Consider the following 14,348-nt stretch of genomic DNA (forward strand, 5'->3'; position numbering starts at 1 on the left):
GCTTAGATAGAGACTGATGAACGCACTCGCAGTCGGTTGTGACGTAATCGGAATTACAACGGCGCGGACCGGTATCATCTATAACGGGACAGATTTTCCCCGTTTCGCCTTCAGGCTCAGTAAATTGTTATATTTGGCTATACGGATGGGCTAACTAACGTCTAACCCAGTATTTATTGTCGTTAATATTTCATAGAAATAGAAAATAAGGGAGGAATGTTCTTATTATGGAAATACATGATTGAATGTTTTCAGGCCTGCTCATTTTTCCCAAGCATCTCCATCATTTTTGCCCGCATCCGATGGTTTGCTACAGACTTTGTGTAGGGGGGGGGGGGGGGGGGGGGGGGATGTAGTTGATCTCAAATTCCATACGCTTGTGTTAATAATATCCCGGTAACGAGTTTCAACTACAAAGTGATGAAGTGTAATCAATCCCTTTCCAGATCTGCAGTTAACCCATGCAGACAGCGTGATTTTTGTAAACATGGGTAAAACACACAGATGTGAAATGCACCGCGGGTGTAGGTCTTAATTTTACGATGAATTTCCTGTTTACAGAAAAGAAATGCTGAACTTGATAAGACCGAAGAGGACGGAGCTACAAGTTGTGAGAGGCCTGTTGACTCCTTCGAGTTACCTAAATTTCGTCCTGTGTCGTGGTGTTTTGTTGATTGTAAGTATCAGGGAACATTTTGTTTAGCGACAGTCGCAATATCACAATTGATTAGCAACTTTGTCGTTATATCGAAATTGCCGTTGTGTCGAATTAATTTTTCATGAGTTATATCCTTTGCCAAAATGACGTAAGAAAAAATACTAATTAATATTAACTGAATAACATTTAAATAATTAATGGATTGCCATTATTATTAAAAACAACAACACATAGGCCTATATGTACATATAAATACGCGTTTAAAAATAGTATTAAATATATTGATCAAGGCCATTGATTTTATATTGGGGGGGTGGGGGGACACATTATATATGTATGTACGTATGATTTTATAAAATGTAATAGTTTAAAAAAAAAAAGGTTTGATTGGGGGGGGGGGGTATGGTCCCCTTTCCACCACCCCAGGCTCCCCCCTCCCCCACGCCACGGAAAGAGTGAAATAGGTACTCTTTTTCATAGAACTAAACTCGTCGCCTACACGTCGCTCATTGGCTGAAATAGCGGTGTGATCCCTGTAGGTTGCTGTTAAATAGGATGCCCCTCTGCGAAATTCAGGCAGTGTTTTCCAGTCGATTCTTGCTTTTTTCAAATATGCAGCCAATCCAACCAGACGTTGTCGAGTGTGCTGTGCAATTACCCCCCCCCCCCCCCCCACCTGGGGGGACTAATTGCAACGTATGGAAGCCTGATTGAGTATCGCGTCTCGTACACCGGGTCATGGGCAACCGTGACCTTGGTGTACGGAGACCGCATACAGAAGAAAGGAAGGTGGAGGAAAAGGAGACGTGCGCCAGCGGCGGCGCAGGGGGGGGGGGGGGTCAAAACCGGTGGCTAAACCGCCGGCGGCGACTCCTTCTGTTAGACCGCCCAACGCCACTCAACCGAGGAAGACGACCAAGATGGAAGAGGTTCCGGCCCCGGCTGTCTCGGCTTCTGTCCCTCAGGAAGAGGACGAACTGAACGAGCTGGACACAGCCATCTGTGTCACTCCGTTCGATCGGCCACCTGCACCCGAACCTACTCAAGCGCCTCTGGATGTGTCGCCGATCCAGTCGACGACACCCGTTGAGGCGCAGGCCCGGAAAGGACCTGTTGTGAAGAGGAAGGCGAACACTCCTCCGAGTGCCACTCCAGCCAGGCCAAGTCGCCCCTCTCAACCGCCGCAGCCGGGGACAAAACCAGTGGAGCAGTGGTCATTGCAGGCCGGCCGTCTCCAACAGCGATATCAACAGCTGGTTAAGACGAACCTCACGCCATCCAAAAGAACAGGCCTACCAACCTCTACCAGACGGACGCAACGAGGGGGAATTCGCTGTGCACCGACTCAAGATGTGGGAGGGACAAAGCGCTGTATGCGTAACCATCCGCCGGAACGGAAGATTCAACCAAGGTCTACTGCTATCGGAGATGGACAACCCGACATTACACCGAGTCCTCAAAACCGTCGCGGGTCCACACTACCGTCCAATCACCAAGACCTTAGCAGACTCCGATTATCGGCAGTTCCTCCAGCATCTTGAGACCACCGACTACATCGGATCCCCCTAGACACCAACCTTTCCTAGGACAGGTACCAACCTCCTTTATTGGGCTAGTTAGACTTTAAAGGTTTTAGAAGCAGTTAAAAATTCTTATGTTTATTTTTTTTATAAATAGTCTAACGCATTTTATTTTGGCGCCCGATCAATTGCTCAAAATCACCTTAAAACCTTTTTGGCCGAGCAGTCTTAACTATTTTGGGTTAAATTTTAGAGTCCAGGCATGTTTTTGGAGGCAGTTACTCTTTGTAGACTTGGGTAAAAAACAGGCTTCACCGAGGAATCGAAATTCAGCCAATCAGAACACGGCTCCCACTCGGTGTTACTTCAAGTTTGCGAAGTGTCTGCTATTTGGTCCGCGCTCGCGTTGACTTTACTAAATGGCTTTTTTTTTCCAAATTCCGCCCACCTCAAACAATTGTCAAACTGTATTTAGAAACTTAATTAGGACAATATGGTGATCAGCTCTCAGTGCCTTGGGCAGAAGCTATTTTACAGAATACAGAAAAACTAAGAACATATCATTTGTTAAAGAATAGTTTTTGTGTTATTCAATGTGTCCATTTTAATGCCAAGCCGATATAGGAGTGCCGTTATATGAGGATCTTCGTTTTAATTTGTTCCAACAGTTATGTTGTAAAACGTTTGTGTCGTTACCTGATTTAGAAAAGTTATGTGTTTTAATGTCAGAGCCTAACCTTGCACTTTTAACAGCCAAAACCTGGGGTTTTTTTTAATATTTTATAACATCATAGAGATTTTTTATATACACAATATTGTTATTATTATTATTATTATTATTATTATTATTATTTTAATTGTACATAACTATACGGTCTTTCATAATTCGATAAGGATTGGCTTCGATCATGTACTTTTATGTTTGTTTTGTTTTGTAAATGTGTGATGTACCTAAGGTGAGGTTTTAATAAATTATGTCTGTCTATTACACGCACACACACACTCATACACACACAAACACACACACACACACACACACACACACACACACACACACACTCAAACACACAAAAACACACACACGCATTGTTAACAGCCTCTAGCTATGCATTAAGTCCCATACCAGTGTCCATTTGTTTATTTGATACACACAATACAAGTTGTATTCTATCTGGGAAATGAAAACAAATGTATTTTATATCTACTGTCAACAATTTTTAGTTAAAGCTACTTTCTAGTAGAAGCAGAATTTGGCGCCAAATGGGCCACATGATCAGAATGGTCATTAAGTCTTTTTATGATTGTTTATGATATTGTTCTCAGTTGTGAGTCATATTTGATGATTTTTACTTTAACCGTCATTATTTATTCTGCAACTCCTTAGAAATAATTTAAAAAAATACATTTTATTAGGGATGTCACCACTTATAAACAACGGAAGAGGTAGTTTTCATGACTGTAATTATCTATCGTGGATGTTAAATAATATGAACACCGTCTTTATAAAAATGAAACTACATTTATGAGCTAGCGATGTCCATGCGATCGAGGTTTGTGTTCACCAAAACCAATACCAGGGATTGACTGACATTGCAATATTCTGACATTATCTCGATATATCTATAGTTTTGTTTGGTTTAACTACATAAAAGTGGCACCAGCTTATTCACGGAGTCGGCTAATACACAGTAACACACATATATATATATATATATATATATATATATATATATATATATATAGCACACAATTATATTTTACAGCTATGGCTTCCGAAGGTGTCACCCCTATTAAAACTGAAGATGAAGATTTGTATTCCATAGAAAACGTATGTTTGAAAGATCTTTACATCATGCACACATATGTAAACTCCATTCCAGAGAAGCCAAGGAATGCGAGAGCAGAGATCGTGTTAAATCGGTATGTGTTGCTTAAATGTTTTCAAGACCCCTTCAAAATGCCACATTCGGGGCTAGTATAGATTTTAGTTAAATACCCTATATGAAACACTTGAATCTTTATACAACAAGTACGAAGTGCAACTAAATGGCCAATGTAAAATACTTATCTATGAGATGGCATTACGTTATGTATTTAAAAAATTACAAATGATTCGATAAGCTATCTATTATATGATATATACATTGTATTATATAACCAAAGTAAATCGGTATAGTTTTTTTTTTCTTTTGGGTTAGGCCACTCGGCACCAGAAAAGGGTAGTGTATTTTATCAATATAAATTACAAAGAAAATTTTATTAAACTATCTCTAACAGACCTCTCTATATGTATATCTACACATATCTCATCATCAGGCCGACCATAGACTAGTAGGAGTGTATGTTGAACATTTTGCTTAAAATAAGACATCCATACATACTGCACCTTAGCCACGGTTCAACAATGCACTTGTTATGAACAGTCAACAGAGTTCAGTGGCCTAGTTGGTACACACTTAATGCTAGTAATTTACTCTTGACTGTAACAGAGCTAGACGGACATTTGGACAGTTATACCTCTCATCATACTGACGCGCGCGCGCGTGTGTACCACTTTGGTATATCAAAGGTCGTGGTATGTGTTGTCCTGTGTTGGATGATGCATATAAAAGATCACTTGCTACTAATGGAAAATGTAGCGGGTTTCCTCTCTAACACTGATCAAATTACCAAATATTTGACATCCTATAGCCGATGATTAATGAATCAATGTGCTCTTGTGGTGTCCTTAAACAAAACAAACCTGGGTGTTTATTGTGATTGTCGGGCACTTGTCATATTACCGTATGAGAAGGCCCCTGGAAGATGGAATGGCTGAGTGGGCGATCATATGACGCTACGTCACAATATAGTTCGGCGAACTTAGAATTCTGCTGTCCGAAGTTTACCGAAGCTTAGCTGAATGTGGGTGCTGTCGGGTTTCTTTCCGTAGTGTGTATATTAGTGATTAATATCTGATTTTTGTCAAATCAAGGAACTCGAAAATGATCGATGTAAATGTATTTGACGTCAAACACAGGATTGTTGTGGTATTAGAACGGGAATGTGTAACTACTCTGTGGTGGGCAGCGATTGGAAGAAAATTACATAGCTTGGTCTCTGACTGTAATAAGAATGTCCAAATGTCCATCTAGCTCTCTGACAGTCAGAGTACTCGGGCTAATTGGATTCTAGTCTGTGACAGGTAGCAACAACCTGTCGTAGGATCTATGATATATGTATTTATGAATTGATATTGTGCAGTTACGACAATTTCGAAAATAGGCTAAGACGTTTGCCGCAGTCACAAATTATGACGGATTTACAATATATCACAGATAAGATGGCTTTCAAAATACGGGCCCAGCACATTGTTCATTCCATGTGAATATTTGTTTCTTTGGGATTTGTTTGTTTGTTTTGTTTGTTTTTTGTTTGTTTTTATTATTATTATTATTATTATTATTATTTTAAATATGTCGACAGGTAAATATACTGTTGATTGTTCCCTGACCATTGAAAATCGTGTTAAAACAAAATATTCTACATAATTATTTGACCTCTATATAGAACGTCATGTGCCTGTTGGATGTTGCCAATCTATGCCGTTTTATTTGGAATGTTTTTATTAAATGTGACGACGTCAGTCGAAGGCATTGATTCAAAGGGCTGTTGGGTTTCTCTAATTTTGTTGGCTATAATGGGGGATGTTTACCTCTTGCATTGGTATATTGTGAGTCAAAATATAATTCTATATTTGTTGCAGACCAGTTGCACCAGATTTGTTGAAGGACTATGCGGATAAACCAGAGATTAACAATGAATGGAATGTAAGTTTTGTACATGAACATATATCTTTGTGCTACATGTTACGTGTATTCGGCATTTTTACAATAAAGGGCACCATTCCCTTCAACATTACATGGCTGTGGGTCGGGAGCATCACCGATGGTGTCGCTTGATAAAAATTACTGCTATCAGGAAAGCTCCTAAAACACCTTTGGAGAGCCGGTTTATTCTAGTAGCAAATACATATCACGTGTTACGGGCCCCGCGCTTCAGGGGCCCTGCGGTAATGTTTACATTTATTTTCCCCAGGTCATTTTTCCCCTTTCTCCGAGGGGGATGCAAAATATATATCCTGGGAAGGGACCCCACTGTTAATTGTGTTACAGGCCCTGCAGATTCTTAAACCGGCTCTGACACCTGGTGCAGCTGGAAGGTGCCAAAAAGTGGGCGGCACACTTTTATATTCACACACTTTTACACTATTATAAAGCAAATATAAAGCAAAATATGTGAAAAGTTGCACATGCCCCCTTTGACACACACACACACACACACACACACACACACACACACACACACACACACACACACACACACACACACACACACCAGCTTCCTACGCCAGTGTGGTGTATACATCATCAGCCGATATTGGAAATATGTCTACATACAACAAAATAACCTTTCAGTCTATTTATTTGCTGCAAAAGCCACAGTTCTTTTTAAATTGACGTAGGCAGGCTTAAAATTGCTAATGATAGACCGTTTCACCCCCGGCAATAAAAATATTGCCATGGGTGACAAATTCTTAAATTTGAGCCCTGCAAAGTGGTATGTTTCATTTTCCCCAATGCGGACCACTATTATATTTCAATAGTAGGCATATATATATATATATATATATATATATATATATATATATATATATTTCCAAATGTTAGATTTGATTTTCTCACATCAATTTTCTTCAGTTATGTCCTGTTCAGTGTCATCTTGGTATGTTATCAAACATTCAGATGGAATTCTGCTGGAAAAAATAAAAAATAATAATAATAATAATTTATATACATGTAGTCTGAATAGGCAGATCTTTTATGTAATTAGCTATTGTTTATTAATGTAAACATTTTGTGTTTTTAGTGCTTAATTAGATTTTAAAGACTACCCTAGAGAATCATGTTTCAGGTGTGGGGAATCATAACTTCAGGAGAAAACTAACTTTTAGTTAAATTTTAATTTTAAAAAGAATAATTTTAAGACTATTCTTTCAAATCTCTATGATAAGACAGACTGAAATATTCAATGTTAACCGTCGTTAATTTTAATTACCGGTAAAAAGAAACCAACAGAATTAAATACATGTATGTAATTTTGTTTTATCTCAGAAGTTTCTTGAAACTACTCCAAAGAATCAGGGTTAAACAATATAAACTCCTACGAAAAGATAGATGATAAAAAAAAAAATGGTGGGTGGACGAATAGTTTGATTAAAGTTAATTTTATTTCTTTCGCATACTGTGATGCAGGTTAGTGTTCAGCAAAACAAAATATGCACACACAACATATAACAATTATATAATTTAAAACTGATTAACTTAAGTCTTCATATTTCATATTTCCTAGTGACCTGATATAATAATCATAATTAATTTCTAAGAGACTTGATATATAACCAATCCTTTTTTAATAACCATGTAGAATTGCTTATCACACTGAACCACCACCACCACCCATGTACATGCATCTGAAAACAAGATTATTTTTTGCTTAATACACACCAATCACAAAAATGTCCACAATATGATGATGCCCAGAATGTGTTAGGGGTTTGTTTTGTGTGTGGGTTTTTTTTTTTTTTTTAGTATACATATACAACTTGTGTTACTTGTAATCAAAGTAAGTGTTCGTTTCATCATTATACAAACCAATCCGTCCCCAAAGGTATGTCAGTTTAACGGTTTTATAGGATTTTTTTTAAAAAGAGAAGAGTATTTTAAAGGGAAAAGGGTAGGTCCTTCGAATCTCAAACAGAAGCACTACAATCGTGCATGTCCAGTTTGAAAGATTTCAAATGCTTTTAAATGGTTAAAACAATTATCACAAAGTAATGTTTAATATGTTTATTTTATATGGCAGTCAAAACTTATTTTGTATGGCATGTCATTGATCAAGATGTTCCATCTGGGACATTTCAGGCCTCTACACATGTGTTCAAATCCTTACGATGATGATATGCTCTCACATTTGGGTTTTTTTCAACCTTTTTATGCACCAATTATAAAAGGCTAACACATTTTAATTTGTTGTCAATTCTGGTCTTCCTATGGTGATGAAAATTGGCAAAAATAATTTACAAAAATTATTACCACAGGTAGTATGATGCCTGAATGAATTTTAACGTGAAACATATTCAATACATTTTTACAACAAAGGGATAATTTCAGTGAAAAGTAAAATAGAAATCTATAAGTACCCTAATTTAACCCACTAATTGACACATGCAGTGATAGATTTTTATTTAAATGAGAGAGCTGAAATAATCTACAGTTAGACATGACCCATATGCACTAACACAAACCAAACAGTTAGGGCCACAATATTTTATTACAGGATAGTATAGCTTACTGAATCACGATTTGGTCAGTTTATTGTAAAAACAAATTTTAGCCGTTTGGTTATATCTTGTAAGTAGTACATATTTATTCATCATATTGAATGTTCTAGCTTACTCATTTGGTAACATGTTAGGGATTACAGACTTTAAACTCACAACAAATTATTAGCAGTTTGGTTGAATCAGGGTTGAAAATTAGCAGTCGCCCATGGCGACTTTTATTGGCTAAGGACGACTAAGCATTTTTACAAAGGTAGTCCGACCATCAATTTTAGTGTCTGTCGAGTATGGTACTAGTTAAAAAAGAAACACACTGATACTGAATCGAATATGACAAAACAGTACACTGCGTGCGTCTATGTTGGCAGGAACAACAGATCTGGCAGCAGAAGACATAGAACATGTTCTATATTTTGACAGCGCCAACATAATGAATAAAGATAAGATTCATATAAAAACATATTAATTTTGTAAGTTTTAAACCCATACCGTCTCAAATAACATTTTATTGAGGGTAAAAGTGCAATGTAAATTAAAACAAAAATTCTTTACAAATTACCATCAAACTGCATAGGTTAACTATAAACGTTTTAAGGTAATTGATGGAATATCCAAGGTAATCTGAATGACACAACCGTAATACATGCTCAGGGCCGTATCTCTGCATAAAGCAGAGTCGAAAGGGCATTTGGCAAAACAGTGGATAATTCCATGGATCTTTATCTAGAAGAACAGCCACTCGCGAGGAAATCAGTTGCTGGGAATTTAACCCCTTGTGCATCACCACAATCCTGCTTGCATCGCTACAAAGAGAACTGCCACTCCCAGACTAGTTTACTAAAGCATGCGCTGTTCTACAGTTAGTCTGTTTCTACTGCATTATCTTTTACCCTGTACTGAAAATGAGATTTAATATGTTTAATTTAATGGTACTTTGTAAAGAAACATGTTTATTTATACTGGATTTTTTATTTTATTTTTGAGTTGTTATGGGTTTAAAACTTAATAACATGTTTTTATATGAATTTTTACTTTATTAATTATGAAGTTAAACATCAATTCATCGGTTTTGTTTGACGCAAACGGTTAATATTCAACAAAAAACACTTTAGTTTTAATTTTAGCTGTGCAGTTAAATTCCAATGTGATAATTGGAGGGATAGTTGAATTTGAGATGGACCACTAAGATTTTTCTTCAACTGACCCTGCTGGAGACCTTAATTTTCATGTTAATTTGAAACCCTGGTAAATTTATAGAGTCGTAATACCTGTCTCTAGAGCTACATTTTAATAAAATTAACCAAACTAAGGTTCTGTAAAAATAATTCTATTTTGCAATTTATTAATGAAATATATTCACCAAATTCAATTTCAATTCACATTTCATGAAAGACATATTTAACACTGGATTATGTTTTTGGTGTTACATAACAAATGATACCTCATTTTCATGTGTAAATTTATAGAACATTTAGATTTTGGCACTTTTCTGTGTATTCAGTGTGTATACATTTTGTATTTTTTCAATTAGGAACTGAACCAGTTGGATGGTAACAAAATAAAGAACAAAAATCTAAACTTCATTCCAGGTATGTATTATTATAATAATGTAGCCATGCATTTCAACAAGGGTGCGAAGAGCAGATTGGGAGAAAATCCTTTTTTTCCCGGTCATACATCTTCGCACTAGACTACAAAATACAATTATCACATGCCATATTGTATTCGTTTTATCTCCAATGACTGAAGACTGAATCTCAAACAGCGATATACATGTCAAAACTTTAATCACATATCAAGCCAAGTCATCGAAAATGCCAATTAATTATATGAACACTAATTGCATCCGACAGTTTTGCATGTTTATGCAGTTAGATGTTGGTAACAAGAGTGCTCTTCAAGGTATTATTTTTGTCAATTAATAAATGTTGTGTTTGAAAAAAAGTTACTTACAGAAATGGGTACGCATGTAATTCCAATATATTCCACACGATGTCAGTAATGAGGTATTATTAATGATTAGTGGACATAAAGTGTTTATTGCATTATTAAGATTTTAATTTAGTACCAAACCACTGTCCCACATTACAGTAAAATCTGAATGTAACGATTTAAAGTGACCTGTAAGTGTAATACCGTAAATGTTAAAATTAATGTTTAATAGGGGTATAACAATATACTCGAATATTCGACGCACCGAACAATGATCGGTATCATAGTGGCATTCATATTCATGACTATAGCTGAACCAAATATATACAGTGTTTTTGCCAGAAAGACATTTTTGGGTATTATTATTTTTGTTTTTTAAACTATATTGTTTTGTTTGTTTGTTTGTTTGTTTAAATCCAAGATCTAAGGTTGACAGGAATACATGACATTATGTAGTGTTCGTATAACTTAATTACTAATTTTTTAAAACTTGCAATTTTGTACTGTTAAATCATGTGCATTTTTAAACATTTGCTTTTTGACAAAATCTCCTACTTGTTCAACACACACCTTCTGCATTCTCCTGACTAAAGGTTTACAGGTCTGCTGTAGCTGCCTGTTGTATGATGATGCGATGTTGTAAGTTGCTTGTGATATCTACTGTTGCTTATAATATCAACTGTGGTTGTCGTACATGCAATAATTCCTTGCAATTATAGATACGCGTTAATTATAACTTTGTATATCATCTATTGTAGTTTTTTGTGATATGCATTGTTGTTTCAGTTGAGCAGAGCCGAGTGAAACTGGGTGTCAACTCACACTATATAAATGCCAGCTTCATTGATGTGAGTTATTTTTCTTCCATATCATTGCTTTATTGAGTGCACCTGTAATGATTATTATTATCAGATTGACATACCTTTACAATATGAATTCATGGAAAATTCTTTAAAGATTTTTTTACATTCTGGATAACACTATCATAGATACACACCAATATTTGGTAATGGAAAGAAACAGAAAAAAAGGAAAAAGGAAACGGAAAAAAGAAGAAACAGATTATATAGTCTGTTTTAGGGTTATGGTTATGGTTACTGTTAGGGTTAATGTGAATTTAACATATATGAGATGTTTCTTTCTTTCCGTTTCTTTTTTTTCCTGTTTCCTTTTTTCTGTTTCTTTTTTTTCCTGCATCCTAAAATTCTTTCCTATACAACCCAATATTCAGCTAGCTGTTTTAAACTTAGACTATATACTACCATAAAACATTACTTTCTGTAATAACTTCCTCAGCCAATTCTAGTAATTAAATAGATCTGATGTAGACAATTTATGCTTTATGTAAATGTGTTAACATGAAACATAAACATATTGTGGCAATTTTCAGGGTGTTAAAGAAAGAGAATATATTGCCACCCCAACACCACTGATAAACATGTTTACAGACTTCTGGAGAATGATATGGATGTATAAGTGCAAGGTTATAGTGATGTTGCTAGACCAAAAGGAAATTCCGGTCAGATTATTACTTGTTATCTTTTTTATCTATTTACAACTTTTATTTGTGATTATCTGTATTGTTTTGGAAAGAAAATTGTTGGTAATACTAATGTTCAATAAATTTGAAAATGATGTGCATTAGCATGTTGCATGTGTTAATGAATACGCCCATTGCAACTAATGGAGTGCAGTTCAGGAATTTTATAAACTATGTTTTAGCCCTGTATGCTTGTTCAAGTGAAATAAAATATGGCTGCCAAAAATCCAAGATGGCCACATCATGTACACGTGAAAGTTACCTTTTGAAGAAATGTGATTGGCAGATAAAATATACCTAATTTTGATTCATTAACTCGATCAGCATTTAAAAAAAGAAGTAATTTACAAAAGCATTTTAAATATGTTTAAATCCAAGATGGCCAACATGTACAAATCCAAAGTATTTCACTTGCAATCACACATGACATATTTATTACCCCAGCGGTCACTCATAACTTGGAAAATATGTTTTCATATTTTCTCAGTGGGAAATATTCTACATTGGTATAAAGTTCACTATTATTACAAGATTTGACACCTACAAACCAATGATCTTGTCACTACTAAATATGACGACATCATGATTTGGCATTATGTGTACTGAGTTTCATTGCATTTTAATCAGCACTTTCATGAAAATGCTTTTAAAATATTTGAAATTCAAGATGGTTGTCATGCCCTTTGACCTACATGTACATGTACCTCCGTTATTTCTTGCACATCCTCAGTTGATACCCTAGCTACAAGCTCCCAGCTTTTGAGAAATTGATTTTGTTTCTGACAATTTTGGACCATATATAAAACTAATGTTTTAGATTTTCAACATATGCTGATGGAAAGAAATAAGGGAACACATAAACAAAAACAGCAAATATTGACAGCAACGAGAACCATCATCCATAGTATCAGGAAGATAACTCTGTTCCTTACATTCAATTCACATTACAGACAATCAGTCTCATATAACATCTTTGTGTTGTTATACAGACATTACTATGTAGTACCATGAAGATAACTGTGTTCCTTACATTCAATTCACATTACAGACAATCAATCTCATATAACATCTTTGTGTTGTTATACAGACATTACTATGTAGTACCATGAAGATAACTGTGTTCCTTACATTCAATTCACATTACAGACAGTCAATCCCATATAACATCTGTGTATTGTTATACAGACATTACTATGCTAATAGTGAACTAAATTTGGTCTACAATACCACACTACTACAATGTTCCTATATTTCTTTCTATCAATATATATTATAGTTTTTAAATTAAATGCATATATACAAGTATTTTAATGAGACAAAAATCAATATCAAATAAATACAATACTTTAATTTTATTAGACAATTTCCCACCATTTTGTTTTCGTACATTTTGAACCATAAAATATAATTCTCAGATGCCCGACATGTTTGTGGATTCGGCAACCCCAAAGTAGGTTAAAATCTTTGTTGGACAATATATCCTCAAAATGTCCACACGTCACATTCCTAGGCACTGGGACCTGCGTGGCTACTTTGTATTGTTCTTGCAGTGGCAGCTAAAGTCCCAACAACATTGTTAATAACTATGATAAATTATTTTCCTAACTTTAATTACCGTTAAACTTTCTCCACATTTTGTACAGACAGAACTCCTGAAAAAACATTACAATGACACAGATTCCACATATTAGATGATAACCATATGTCACCTATATCGACTTTGCTTAGATCGACTAGGGCAAAATGTATGTAATTTTGTGCCGGCTGCCATTATGCCATTTTATGGACTGCTCTACAAGAGGTGGTGAAAGTATGTGACATAATCTAACAACATCATAAAATTGTATAAAAGCACTTGTGATGACGTCACATACTTCGACGCTTCCACCCTTTGAAGAGTATTCCAAAAGAAAGTAAAATGGCAGACGGTGAAAAACTTCATGCTTTTCGCCCTTTTTGCAAAGTCGTGATAGGTGACATGTTTGTCATATAGTATATGGAATTTGTGTCATTGTAATAGTTTTTTCATGATTTCTGTCTGTGCAAAATGTGGCAAAAATCTATCAGTAATTAAAGGTAGGAGAATAATTGTTTGTAGTTGTTAACAATGTGCATGGTTCAGACTTTAGATGAATGAGTTGTGTTTTACTTTGTTACAGAGGAATGCAGAGGAATACTGGCCACAATCGGAATCACAATATGGAGACATAACTGTTACAATGGTAGAGAGCACTTTTTACCATGATGTCCTCATCAGAACATTCGAAATAAAACAGGTAATTAATACATGCACATTGCCATGGTTCACATGCATTA

The 14,348-nt window shown here is 35.6% G+C and overlaps 1 protein-coding gene across 1 annotated transcript in view; it reads left to right on the top strand.

The window, feature by feature from the left end:
• The window catches only part of LOC121370874, a 172,713-nt gene that overhangs the window by 118,920 nt on the left and 39,445 nt on the right, over positions 1-14,348 (top strand). Inside the window, exons 24-30 of the mRNA XM_041496388.1 lie at positions 562-676; positions 3,942-4,098; positions 5,924-5,987; positions 10,092-10,149; positions 11,279-11,340; positions 11,883-12,011; positions 14,192-14,308. Coding sequence (XP_041352322.1) covers positions 562-676; positions 3,942-4,098; positions 5,924-5,987; positions 10,092-10,149; positions 11,279-11,340; positions 11,883-12,011; positions 14,192-14,308 — 702 coding nt within the window. The remainder of the gene's footprint in view (positions 1-561; positions 677-3,941; positions 4,099-5,923; positions 5,988-10,091; positions 10,150-11,278; positions 11,341-11,882; positions 12,012-14,191; positions 14,309-14,348) is intronic.

Source organism: Gigantopelta aegis, chromosome 4, assembly GCF_016097555.1.
Source record: "Gigantopelta aegis isolate Gae_Host chromosome 4, Gae_host_genome, whole genome shotgun sequence".
Classification (NCBI taxonomy): Eukaryota; Metazoa; Mollusca; class Gastropoda; order Neomphalida; family Peltospiridae; genus Gigantopelta; species Gigantopelta aegis.